This window comes from Lepisosteus platostomus, chromosome 3 (genome assembly GCF_059453375.1).
Source record: "Lepisosteus platostomus isolate fLepPlt1 chromosome 3, fLepPlt1.hap1, whole genome shotgun sequence".
Lineage (NCBI taxonomy): Eukaryota > Metazoa > Chordata > Actinopteri > Semionotiformes > Lepisosteidae > Lepisosteus > Lepisosteus platostomus.
The window spans coordinates 49454235-49468064 of NC_142613.1; the positions used below are offsets into that span (position 1 = coordinate 49454235).

Here is a 13830-nt window from a genome sequence, read left to right on the forward strand (position 1 = left end):
ATATAACTGTGGGCTCCTTAACTTCTGTCTTTGAACATTCCTAATGTTCAAAGGGACTAATCACCTGTACAAGAACGTGTTAACTTAACACTATTAACTCAGGGATGTTTGAACGTATATCATTACAGTTCCTACCGTTGAAAACAAAACATCAGTACTTTCCTCCAAAGCACCGAGAACTGAAATTAGTATCACTTCCTATGCACTTAGATTGGTGCATTTTTCCAAATCCTATCGTCAGCATTTGTGGTGTACAACAAGTCTTGGGCCGCTTTTCAATAAATGACAAAAGACTGCAGAGTTCAATGAATCATGTTTCAGTTTTCAGAATGACTGATTTGCCCATTGGTACATAAGCCAAAGAAGTCGCTGCCATGTAGCTGTCCAGGTAACAATGTTTCCTTAAAGGAATTGAGGATGACAGCACATGAAAAAGCGTATCATACAGAGCTGTGGAAATAGCAGTAGTGGTAAAAGTACTGCAGTTCAAACAGTGATACATATTCAAAGGGCATCCTACTTCGCAAGAAAAAAAATATTTTAAAATGAAATATATGCCCAAATGCATAACTATATATATATATGTCGAAGAAAAAGAATTCCTACTATTCTTCTTTCCAGGACCAAAGCTTTGAGCATAATATTCTAAAGCACTGTAACAGAGCCACTCAATGATTCCGGCACTTGAAGGAAGTCTTTGCTTTTACTCCTGCATTTGTATCACCAGATGTCGATGACAATAAACTAGAAGCACGGTACTCGTATTTCGATTCGGCCTGCGACACAAAATGGTCAATATATGATTATTATAGATGAATAAGAATGCTCTTTTCTGTATTAAGGCATCCATAGCTAAAAGGAAAACGTGTTTGTGTTAAAAACGGAAACAGCTGGATTTATATACTAACACATTTTAGTTACAGATCGCAAGAAAAATGGATGTCGCCTTTATTTTAGGGATCTTTTCATCATAATAGATCTGTAACTGTCATGTCACAGCATCTTCACCATGAAGCAATCTTGTCTAAAAAAAGTCGTGCTCTCATACAATCAGTTTCAGTTAAAAAGATGTACAAAAAAAGCGACATTTAAATATGTATTGCCGATATAAAGTGTGCTTACCGTCTGTAGGTTATGAACCACCCAATAAATATATGAAAGAAAAACAAGGTTGTCTACGCTAGGGCAGGGACTTAACACTGAATAACAGCAATTCAAGAAATATAGGGCCCTTGTCACTCGGAAAAACGCTGGTACTAGAGCAGAAAAGAAACTACGTAATCCAGTAAAACGTGTGGGTATCCTACATCATTCCGGGTCAGCAGAATGTCGTAAACATGCCACAGGACGCCCGGGCAGCTCATCCCTGATTTCCTCTCTGCCCCGACTGCAGATCTATGACTATGACACACAAAGCCCAAGTCCAGCTGACAGCTCCCAGACAGCACTGCGGCTCGTGGTCCGCACTCACGGCTCCCGACTCTGCGCGCACCCCTGCTGAAAGGTTCCGCACCGATCGCGACCGATCCGAGTACTGTAGTTGTGAACTTGTAACACTCAGCGTTTGTCAAAGTAACAAGAAGACTGATAGCGACTTCCCTGTTAAATTATTATCATAAGTGGTCTAGTTAAATAAAGCGATGGTGATAAATGGATCACTGTAAATTTAAGTAATTTAATGTACCTGTTCAATTATTATTATTATTATTATTATTATTATTATTATTATTATTATTATTATTATTATTGGTGGTGGTGGTGGTAATAATATGTGTGGATCGACTGCATATTTACTTAACGGCCAGCAATCGGCGCGAGCGAGGCTGCGTTTTAAACCAACCGCGTGAACCTCATTTAAAAGAGAGTGATACTTCGTTTCATTCCTGAAGTGCAACACTATCACAAAAGCTAGGACTTAAATACAAGATGGAAAATCATGCTTCACATGATATTCCACCAAATGTACACTGTACATAGTATACTAGCTGTGTGCTGCATGACGAGAAGTAGTTGGTCCCCCCTCTCCTCTCCAGTTGGTGAGTCTGCCAACCTCGGAGACTCAGAGTTGAAGGGATCTTGTACTCTCTCACACTGCTTGAAAGCACTTGATAAAAGTCTAAATTGCAATGAATTCGTGTTTTTCAAATAATGTAATATGGTATCCGTATCATACACTGCGGGGCCCAGTGTCTTTATGTCTTTCGAAAAGACAACCTGATCAGTTACTCTTATTAGTTTCTTAGTCGGGATTTATAGGTTTTATATTAGTTAATTGAACTTGCATTTACCTAAAACACACCCGAGACTATTTAGAAATATTACAACCAAGCAGTTAATTAATTAATATTTATATGTGACGCACACATCCAGAACTTTTGTTTTTAATTTTCCACTTTTAGTTTCTATTAGTTTGACCTTTTTCGTAAATCGAAACCGCTGCTTTCATGATCGTCCAGCAGGTGGCGTGAGCCGGATGCCATCTGGTGGTAAAGTGAAGCAGCTTAAATAACGAATATTTACTGTATCTTTACAGGAAAGCTGGCAGTCTCATCATAATATATGATCTGCAAATACATTTGAAATATTTTGGTTATTTTAGTCTGTTAACAAGTTTATATTTAGATTAGAAACTATAGTCAGTATGCAAAGGAACAAGTAAAGTTTTATTCCAATTCTGAAGAGAAGGAAAACACAACGTTTCAGCTGTGGAGCCTTCTAACGGTGTCACACACAACATTTTACATTGTCATATCTTTATTGAACAAATGGTTTAAACAATCAAGGCTATTGATGGAAAAAGTATGTGAACCTCTAGGATAATGACATCTTGAAAAGAGGGTAATTGAAGTCAGGTATTCCAATCAATGAATCAGGTGTTCCAATTGCTTCAGTTGTGGGTCTGACTTGCCCTGCCGTATAAAAAAATCACACAAGGGGTTACTTGCTTTTCATTACAGAATTCTGTTAAAGTGCAATATGGCCAGATCAAAAGAGATTTCAGAGGACCTCAGAAGAAGGGTTGTTAAAACTCATAAGATTGGAAAGGGTTACAAAAGGATTTCTAAAGACTTGGGCCTCCATCAGTCCACAGTCGGGCAGATAGTTTACAAATGGAAGAAATTCAGCACTGTTGGTACTCTCACCAGGATTGGGAGTCCTACAAAGATCAGTGCAAGGGCACGCCATACAATCTTCATGTGACAAAGAACCCTAGGGTGACGGCTAAGGATCTACAGGCATCTCTTGCACTTGATAATTTCTGTGTTCATGAGTGTACCATAAGAAATTACTGAACAAGAGTGGTGTTCATGGGAGGTTATTATGGAGGAAACCACTGCTCTCCAAAAAAAAACATTGCTGCCCCTCTCAAGTTTGCTGAAGACCACCTGGATGTTCCACAACACTACTGTAACAATGTTCTGTGGACAGATGAGACAAAAGTTTTTCTTTTTGGTAAATGTACACAGTATTATGTTTGGTGAAAACTAAACACTGCATATCAATACCAAAACCTCATCCCAACTGTGAAGCAGGGTGGAGAGAGTATAAGGGTGAGGGGCTGCTTTGCAGCCTCAGGGCCTGGACAGCTTGCAATCATTGAGGGACCAATGAATTCCAAGTTGTATCAGGAAATTCTACAGCAGGATGTCAGGGTGTCTGTCTGTGATCTAAAACTCAAAAGAAGTTGGGTCATGCAACATGACAATGATCCAAAACACAGGAGATAATCAACCACAGAGTGGCTCAAACAGAAGAAATTCTGTATTTTAGAATGGCCAAATTGTAGTCCTGACCTCAATCCCATTTAAATGCTGTGGTGTGATCTGAAGCAGGCCGTTCAAGCAAGACATCCCAAAAATAAACATGAACTAAAACAGTGTTGTATAGAGGAATGGGCCAAAAATACCTCCTAAGTGCTGCACAGGCCTGATCAGCAGCTATAGAAAGCTTTTGGTTGAGGTTATTGCCAATAAAGAAGGTTCCACTAGTTACTATACATTGTTTAAACCATTTGTTCAATAAACATATGGCAATGTAAAATGTTATCTGCATGAATGGCTCCTAAAATGTGATCTGATCTTAGTCTAAGTCAGGATAATAAATACAGTCTTATTTAACAAACAACCTGACTTAGACTAAGATCAGATCACATTTTAGGAGCCATTCATGCAGAAAACAATATAATTCAGTTTTCTCACAACTGTAAATATGTATAGTTAATGGTGGTGCAATTAACTAATTCACTGTTAATACTTCCTCTCCATGATCGTATTAGTAGGTATATTGGCTTCTATGAAAATTGGTGTGTGATGTGAGTGTGTGCATGTCTTTGTGTGACCCATGATCGACTGCGTCCATTTCTTGCTAGTATAGCTGCGGGCTACCGTGACACCGAAAGGGATGAAGAGGTTAGAAAATTGATGAATGGACATATAAGACAATGATATAACAGTGTAACTTGACACAGGAATCGAGCTTGAGAACCCTGCTCCATATTTAATTATACTCTTAATCAGTCAATTCTGTGTATATAAGATTTAAATTGTATATAAAGTTATTTTAAAGGTGGTGTTTTTATTATATATATATCTTCGAATTAATTTACTTTATTTTCCCTCTCCTTTAAAAAGATTTTAATTACAATAAAGAAGCAAAATCGATTTTTTTCAGTTTGCTGCCATGAGAAGCAGTTACAGACACTCACCGCAGATGTCGCTGTACAATTCTTTACCGCTTGCTCTAGGCTTTCATAACCTCTGACCCTTGCGGCAATTTTCTTCCGGATTCATGAGGGGTTTGTTGATGATTCCAAACGTGTGGTGAAGTGAAGATTGTGGTAGACTGTGATTGTTTAAAAACCATTATATTAAAACAAAATAAATAATGGATAAAACCGAAAATCAGAGTGGATTCTTTTTGGAGTTGAGAACACGACTGCAAAGCGGACTTTTGGTATTAAGGTTAATCAATTTTTCAATATTTTATTAGTGTGCTACATGCTGTATTGAAAGTAATAAATTAGGTTCCAGTTTGAAGTATTACATCTCGTGTTTTCAGATATAGCTATTACTTTACATTTGTTGTTTCGATTTTCTTTAATATTCGGGGATTTTAACTTGATTCAAATATAATGAATACAGCCTATTTTTAGTTACCTTTACACTTGCAATATCAGAAATGAAAAGAAAATAAGAGTTCAGATAAGAACAGATAATAAACTCACGATTATATTTAGCATCCTTTCACAATTGATAAACTTTTTAAACAAGTAAATAATGAAACAAGTTAATGACAAGTTAATTCGTTTGTTTGCAGAAGGCTAGTTTGGCTAGTTTGTGTTTGAATGCATGGATCGTCAGTTCCGAGACAAACAGAAACGAAGCAAAATATCAGTGTGAGATTTATTTTTAGAAATTGGGGCTACAATTGCTAGATCCTGAAACTTCATAACCTAGAAGTATCTCAACATAAAAGTTTTTGGACAGAATTTGTGGTTAAAATGACAAGTCAGTCTGGTACACCCCCAATTTAATGTTGAAAACAAGAAGGACATGTTAAATAATTGTTACAGTTATGAAAATGTTTATGTTCACTTTTGTTTCCAAAGTTAGAACTTCATTCACATCTTAGATCCATCTGTTAAAAGAGCAGGCGTGACATTTTAAGTGTGATGAGACTTTTTCAATGATATGCTTGTCCTTACAAATCCCTATTATGTGAAAACTATATATCAAACTGTCTGGCAATGTTGTGTAAATGTAAATATAAAAGGCTTTAAACTGCTTATTCATGAATTTTGAATTTGTCACAACTCTTATGACCATCACTGTAAATCTCCACTTGATGGAATTGCTGACATGTCTCACAAAAGGTGTATATGATGTTACAACTAGTCCATATAGTCCATGTCTTGCTCCTATTAATGAAATGGAACCATTGCTGTGATTTGTATGGTAAGACATTGTGTGTGAAAATATGAATGTCTTTTTATACTTTTTGTGGTGGTGCTTATTATCTCTGATGTGAAAGTGGATGAGATAAGCATAAAAATTAGAAAAGAAGAATTATGAAGTGAATAAATAAGAAATCAACTTTAAGAAATTTAAGTAATTTTTTTGCATTTAGAATTAGGTGTTTGAAGAGTTACACTGAAAAACTCAGAAACACTGAAAACATTATGATGCTCCTGAGTCCTTATGATACTAAATGGCACTTGAAAGCAATGTTAGAACCTCTGTTGTAGTTCAACCTGTTGATAATAATGATTTTCTTGCAAGGCGCTTAAGGAAGCGGGTCAAAAGACAAAGAGGGCATTCACACAAAGTCTTTTTTGTGATGAAACAAATATAGTAAGTTATTTGATTACATGGAACAAAGCGAAACTCAGAATGGACCCATCCTGTGAACCACAAGTGTTTACCGTGCAGCAGGAACACAAACATGATGGGTATTTTTAGATATACACATTGTAAATCCCATGTTTTCTTGAATACATAACACGTATATGGAAATGTATTTTTTTGAGAAGCACTAATGATTTCCTGTAGAAATCTGTGAATAACCTTCAATTACCTACTAGCAACCAAATGAGCTTGATGGACCAACTGAAACTGTTAAACAAATTTATGAAAGACAAAAATTACATATACATAATTCATTTATAAAAACACTCAGATACAACATAAATAAACAATAATTTTCTCTGTTCTAAAATATCATTTATTGTTTGGTTAGTAATTAAAGTTGCCATCTCAGGATAATATAGGTAAAGAGTCCAGATCCTTTCTTTGCCACCAGATGGCAGTGTGAGATTTTTTTTCTGGAACGCATTTAATGTTTATCTGGTTTCTTTGCATGTTTTAAAAATATGCATGTGTATGTATCTTAATATTTAGAGCCTCACTAAATCATCACTTCTTAAAAGAGTATAATTTCTTTCTCCTTTTCATCCCCCGGATCCATTGATGTCGGTGGTACTGCTGGGGACACCTATACTTTTTGGAAACCAGGTGGGTTTATTTATCATTCTATCCATCCATTTCCTTAACAGCTTCATCCAGTTCAGGGTCACGGGTGTCCTGGAGCTTGGCATGCAATGCTTTCAAGGTGAGGAACACCCTGGATGGAGCACCAGTCCATTTCAGGGCAGACATAACTGCACTCACTTATACCTAGGGCCAGTTTTCCCAAAAAACATTTAACCCTACCAGTACGTCTGTGGATTCTGAGGGGAAACTGGAGCACCTGGTGGAAACCCACGGAACATACCAACTCCACACAGACAGTACCCCAGATCCGCATGGCATGTCCATGTACAGTAGATACCGAAGGGCTGAGTGAAGTCATGTTGTGTAGCACAGGATCACATCTAATCAGGTTCTTCAGTTGCACTCGTTAATTCTCAGCTGCTAGTGTTCAAACAAGCATTGCTGCTGCTTCAGAGTTTGTAGATACTAGAATGAATGGTATTTATCAAATCAAGAAAGGAGTTTCTCCTGGCTGCTTGAAGGCATTCCCCAATGTTATTAACCTTGTGGACCCTGTGCTAGTGGAATGTTGATGTCAAAGCTGTAACCTAAGTATTACTCTTCAGATGTTTCCAACATATGATCTTTCCATTAATTGTGAGTCCTGTTTTCCTAGTCCTAGCCAAAACATTCCCGAGAGCCTGAGATAATGATCTGAGCTGATACTGTAAAGGACCGCATTATTTGAAAAGTGGCAGGTGTGTATTTTTGATATTCATCCTAAAACCAGTCGAGCTGAAAAACAGCCAGTGCTGAACTGATGTGATAAAGGGAGTAATTTGAATGTGGTCCAGCATGCCATAAGCTCTTTGGCTTCCAGTGGCTGTTGCTGTGGCCTAACATTGTTATGTGTATAGCACCATCCACCCTCTCCTGCAGTTGGATAGTTGTGTATCATCGTCTTGGATCAGTAATAACATCGGTCTTCTTTTACTCTTGCAAGCACATGGAGGATTTCCTTCCTAACGTTTGTAAGGGGTGCTGATCCAAAGATGATGTTAAAGGCCCTTGCAGCTTGGAAGCCGTTTGTGTTCTGATGTACTTTACACCTTCTGTACCTTCAGTATCCAGCATATCACAGAGCTGTCTCACTCCTGCCTTAATCACATCAAAGGATGAGATCCCTGTGTGTTCTTGGAATGCCTTCAATAGTGTAAATAACGAGAAGTTTCTGCAGATGTTGCTCTTGCTCTCCACTTGTGTCTTTCACAGAGGTCTTTAGGGTCTGCTGGTTATGTTTTTCCAACTTGTTAGTCTGTGAATAAGAAGGAGTGGTGCAAGTACTCCTCTTGAGAATAATACCTCAGTGCCTTTGCCTCATGTTGCCTTGAATCAGTGCATAGGGAATGCCCTGGGCAAACTATTTGCTTCATGACACACTGCTAGGATGAATTAAAAATTGTAGAAAGTTTATCTGAATTAAGGCCGATCTCGCCCAGTAGCTAATCTGAGGATCTCATCCAGGCAACCTTTTTTAAAAAAAAGTCAAGGTATTAGCTTTGACAGCATGGCTGGGTAGCTTACTCCCGACTTTTATATTGAGAATGTGCCTTCTATTCTCAATTTTAAATGAGCTTTTTTGTAGTTTTCACTCGTGTCCTATGAGTCATGGTTCTTTTTTTATCCTGAGTTAAATGGGTTGGCTTTCTCGCTACCTGTGAGAATTTTACATACTTGAGTTAGATCACATTGTAGTCTTCTGTATTTATGACAAAAGATATTAAATATTCTTTTGCTTTTCAGTGTAGGGTATTTCTTTAAGCTCAGGATTGTATCTGGTCTCTCTTCTACGGACTGATTCCAGTTATATTTTTTCCTAATGACCGTATTTGCTTGCAATATTCTAACAGTTTATTCTAGTGCATTGTATAGTTGCTTAGAAGATGACAATTCTGTCATTATAGACTTTGAATACTTCTTCATGGATCACTTCTTGCTCAGTGTTTCACATCTTATAATTATAGCTTGTTTGTGCGATCCTGTATTCCCTGTTTTTTCTCTCAAACAGTTCTCAAACCAGAAACATTAATTACCCTGAATACAAATGTCTTGCAGTCTAAGAATTACTTGGACGTTTAAGAATTACTTAAACTGTACATGTGTACCAGTGCTGAACCTGTGACTGTAAACTGTGTCAGTGCTGTACCTTTCCATTCACATTGAGTGTGGAATATTTGTATTGGGTTTTAGCAGTGATTTTCTCTACCAATATGAAGTAATGGCTAATACAGTTTGACAGTAATTCATATAGTTTGCTGAAAATTGTGGCAGTGTTTTTTTTTGGTACCTTGAATTGAATTGTATGGTATCTTGGACGTTTTGTATTCCCTTTTAACTATTGTATACTGTACAGTATGTTTCACTAGGCTTAGTGTTTCACCTTGTCCTCAACAATACACAAAGATGTATGTCTGTTCTAAATCTTCAAAATGACCCAGGACCCTTAGTTGTGCAGTTATTTTTCTTTACTAGAGGTTTCAGTTTTCTGGTTACCTTCATCTTGCTCCAGCCTTTACTTTTTCCCCCCCTTACTCTACCTTCAAGTCTCCAATTGCAAATGGCAGCTGCTGCTAAGCTGATTACAGGTACCTTTCACTGGATCTGTAAACAGTGGTTCTTTGTAGGAAAGTCTTCAATTAACAGTTGTTTTTCTCAATGAATTATTGAGTAAACATCTGTTGTTGCTTGCGTCTCTTTGTTGCCTGCCATGTGCCCTGTGGTAATGTCCCGATCCCTGGTTTCACCACGTCTTGTTAATTGTGTGTGGCCGCTCCCTCTCTTACTCTCACAGCATTGCTCTGCCAGTGCCCTGTCATAGTCCCCGTTGCAATGTCCCGTAGGGTCTGAGATGAGGAGATAAAGATGAGATGTGTTTTTCTGGGGGCAGGCCTGTCTTGAAAGTGGTAAGAGACATATTACTTTGTACAAAGGAAATAATTGCATAGGGCTTAGGATCTTCCGTGTAGCTCTAGATCTTTTATGCTTCAAAGAACATAGTTGCCACCAGCAGCAAAGGCAATTTGAAATAATCAAGTGCAGCTATACAGTTTAGACAAAACACTAGCTCCAAAACACCTGACTCTTCCCGGTGTGAAGGTCATTTTCTGAAAGTTCTGCACGCACTTTACAAGAACATTTGATGTGCAATGGCTGTCATAACCAAAGGATTTGCAAAATGAGTTCCCTCATTTTCATTCACTTTATCCAAATATGTTAAAAAAAATTCCGCCAGAAATATTTCATGGATGCAAGAATACATTGTCTATTATTTAAATAGAATGATTAATGCCCAGTCATTAATGATACAACTCTAAAGATTTTCATTACACTGATGTACCTGAGGGTGCCATGGTGATGCAGTGGTTAGCATTGCTGTCTCACAGTGCTGGGACTAGGGTTCAGTTCCACACTTGGGTTTCTATCTGTGTGGAGTTTGCATGTTCTCCCCTGGATCATGTGGGTTTCCTCTGGGTGCTCCGGATTCCTCTCACAGTCCAAAAACATACTGTCAATTAGCTTCTGGGAAAATGGGCTTCAGGGAAGAGTGTGCACGTATCTGTGTCTATGTGTCTGTCCTGTGATGGACTGGCGTCCAGTGCAGGGTGTACTCTGCCTTGTACCAGTTGATTGCTGGGATATGCTCCAGCTCCCCAGTAACCCTGAACTAGAAGAACAGGTTAGAAAGTGGATGATGAAACTGAATATTAACTCCTGATATTGTTATGTAGGACCAATACTGGGTACACTTCTCCTGATCCCCAATAAATCATTGTACATGATCTTAAATCTGGGAAAAGGCTACAACTTTTCCCTACATCTCTACAGATTTGAGCCCGATCCTCATATTTTGGTATCAATGTTCGTATGTTAATGAAAAATGTTCTGATGTATTTAATGTCAATTGAAACCTCACTATGAACTTAGATGTTTTTTTTTTACAATTGTCCTATTAAAAACAAAAACAGTCTCATGTATTCATTCTGCGAGTGTCTTAAAACACAGAGCTTTTAAATTCTCCAGCTCCTCATGGAAACTGTTATAAAGCCGCTTATTAAAACAGCAAACACAGGCATGAACTAAAATAATTGTTTGTAAAGAAAAGGACATTCCACTTCATTAAGCTATGAATGGCCAATTACAGCCTGGCCTTGACAGTCAGAATGCAGTGGGGGCCCTGGCCTCCTTCAGTCCTGCCCTTTGGCACAGTGTGAAGCACTGGAGTGGTGAGATTGTGAAAATAAATCAGCAGTCCGCCTCACTGAGAGCAGAGGGAAATGTGGGCTCGTTCCTGAGAGGTGTTTGCAGATTTTAAACTCTTAACTTTGCCTCAAGCTCATCTCCCCCTAGTTACTTCATTATGTTGCCTATATAGAACAATTGAGGAATTTTCCACATTCTTTATGTGTAACTTACAACATATTCTAACCTATTTTAAATGTTTGTTCTCTTGTTTTTATTTCCATGACCATTTTGGAAAAAAAACGCAAGATATTTTTTTGTTTCTCATTAGATTAAGTCCAGCAGTGTAGAATCAATTATTAACATAATTACTAACCCATGCTTAGTAATGCTTGTGAGTATAAAAGTATAACAAGAGGTGTCAAAAATCAATGATTGTGAGTTTTCACTTGCAAAGATAATTGTTGCACATACAGGATGGGGGAAATCTGGTTTCTGGTTTTAACTACAGCACAGTGACAACAGGGCTAATTGAAAGAGAGCAAATTACAAGCTTATGAGTCAAGATTGCTACAGGCAAGATAGTAAGCAGGACAATAACCTATATAATCATTCTCACTGAACTGTAGCATTTCCACTAATTAAAAGAAAGCAGCTATGATCCTGTCAACACTGTTTTATGACCAAGAGCACCTCATGAATGATACAGTAGCTTCCGCACACCAAAAAAAGTTTGGATGCAAAAGCAATAGGTCATCACTGGGAGATCCAGAGAACGTAAGACAGATTACAAATGAGAGGAGGTCATTTGGCCCATTTAGATTGTTTGGATGCCAGTAGCTAAGTGATCCAAGAATTTGTGGTGTGTATGAAGCAGCAAGAATGTTTTTATGAGGAAGTTTTTTAAAAGCCTTTTAAAAATCTTAGTTTACCGCATGGGCACTCTGTGTATGTCCATTACTGTAGTTGCTTGTTAAAAGAACCTTAACCAGCTAGATTACAATCATCAAATGCTCATTTGCCCAGACCCCTATGTATGGTTATATGTCACTGGGGAACCTGACTGCAGTGTAACAATCAATATGGATGATAATCATTAGATATTTACAAATGGCTGTATTTTATTTGACTGAATCTTTGTTCTGAATCATTTGGTGATGGTGGAGCGTGTATATGGGAAAAACCACAGAAGGTAAGCTGTGGTTGTGATATTTGTAACACAATGAAAACTACACTGCACATATGAAGAATGTAAAAACCAGCTTTACAGCTTTAATAATAATAATAATAATAATAATAATAATTGCTTACATTTATATAGCGCTGGACACTCCACTCAAAGCGCTTTACAGGTAGTGGGGACTCCCCTCCACCACCACCAATGTGTAGCATCCACCTGGATGATGCGACGGCAGCCATAGTGCGCCAGAACGCTCACCACACATCAGCTATCGGTGGGGAGGAGAGCGGAGAAATGAAGCCAATTCACAGACATCTTTAGACATCTACATGCTATTGTTGTTGTAATCTCATTCCACTACAGTATTTTGAACACATTTAAAGAGCTTTGATCTACATGGAATTGTTGTAACAACAGACAGTGCAGTCCGTGTATTGGATAATATTTCAGGATAATTATGTTTATACATGCAAGATATTCAGCTTCAGTGTGGGATAAACAGCAAACCAGACATAAAGAACTGGTATTTAGGGACAAATGTCCTGGTACCTCTTGGGAGTCTATGGTTTCCACTGTCTTGACTAGGACTCCAGGACCTTCTGATGGATAATACACTCTCCACAAAAATGTTTAGTTGTTTCAGTTGTCTTTTGAAATGATGTCTGGCAAGATATTTTGTGGTTGGCTCTTATAAGAGGTGACTTCATTTGCAAAAGCTATAAAAGCCACATTCTTGCTGGCAACTTTGAATGGTGGGTTTCTGCAGTTTGTGTTCTGAAAATACCAGTGTGTTTTCCAACTGGTCTTTTGGATTTATAGCTACATCCCAAACATCTTGTCTCATGTACAGATTACTGTATTACATTTTTAGAATTTTTCAAGCAAGAAACATTCTCCAATCTGTCAAGTTTTCTATTATTTGATATTTATTGTTACTGCTTCTTCAGGGGTATAAATACATTTAGTGGGCATTGCACATGTGGTAAATGGAGATGACTCCTTGTCACAGCAGACTACTAACGTAACCTAGACTGGAACGTATGGTGCCTGTATTGTAGCGTTCATGCAGTACTTGGAGTCAATGCCTTTACCTGTTGTGTAACTTAGACATTTCTGCTTAGTGGATTTAGCATAGGAGCATCTTCTGCTCTCCAAGTGCAAGCAAATGTTGAACAAACTAGGCTTCGATGTTTTATGTAAGGAAATCTGACATAAATGCACCAATAACTAATGCAGTGTGATTTTTAAATTTTAGAAAGTTATTTACAGGTGATTGAAATGTGTGACAGTCAAAGCTCATAGAATAAATGTAATGTTTATCTTGAATCTGTGGTGCACTTCAAAAGCATTTTAGTGTTCTTTCTCTGGTAATAGTGGCTTTTATATCTCAATTTCATATCTCAATATCTGCATTTTATTGGATTTTTAATGTAATGTAACAAT

At 37.8% G+C, this 13830-nt stretch overlaps 2 protein-coding genes across 8 annotated transcripts in view; one reads left to right on the forward strand and one right to left on the reverse strand.

Annotated features, from left to right (window-relative positions):
- The window catches only part of dop1a (DOP1 leucine zipper like protein A), a 36725-nt gene extending 35267 nt beyond the window's left edge, over nucleotides 1-1458 (reverse strand). For 2 of the 3 annotated variants that reach the window (XM_088625905.1, XM_088625904.1), the window contains exon 1: nucleotides 1123-1458. The gene's annotated coding sequence lies outside the window, so the exon portion shown is untranslated. The remainder of the gene's footprint in view (nucleotides 1-1122) is intronic. The other variant, XM_088625906.1, reaches the window with a different exon arrangement.
- A 3318-nt stretch (nucleotides 1459-4776) lies between these two features.
- The window catches only part of ube3d (ubiquitin protein ligase E3D), a 42147-nt gene continuing 33093 nt past the window's right edge, over nucleotides 4777-13830 (forward strand). The window contains exons 1-2 of one of the 5 annotated variants that reach the window (XM_088625903.1): nucleotides 4806-4953; nucleotides 7645-7726. Coding sequence is in view for 1 of the 5 variants with exons in the window: in XM_088625898.1 (XP_088482024.1) it covers nucleotides 4885-4961 (77 nt within the window). In the remaining 4 variants the exon portion in view is untranslated. Of the gene's footprint in view, nucleotides 4962-5362; nucleotides 7011-7644; nucleotides 7727-13830 lie in introns of those variants that run through there. The other 4 variants (XM_088625900.1, XM_088625898.1, XM_088625901.1 and 1 more) reach the window with 4 other exon arrangements.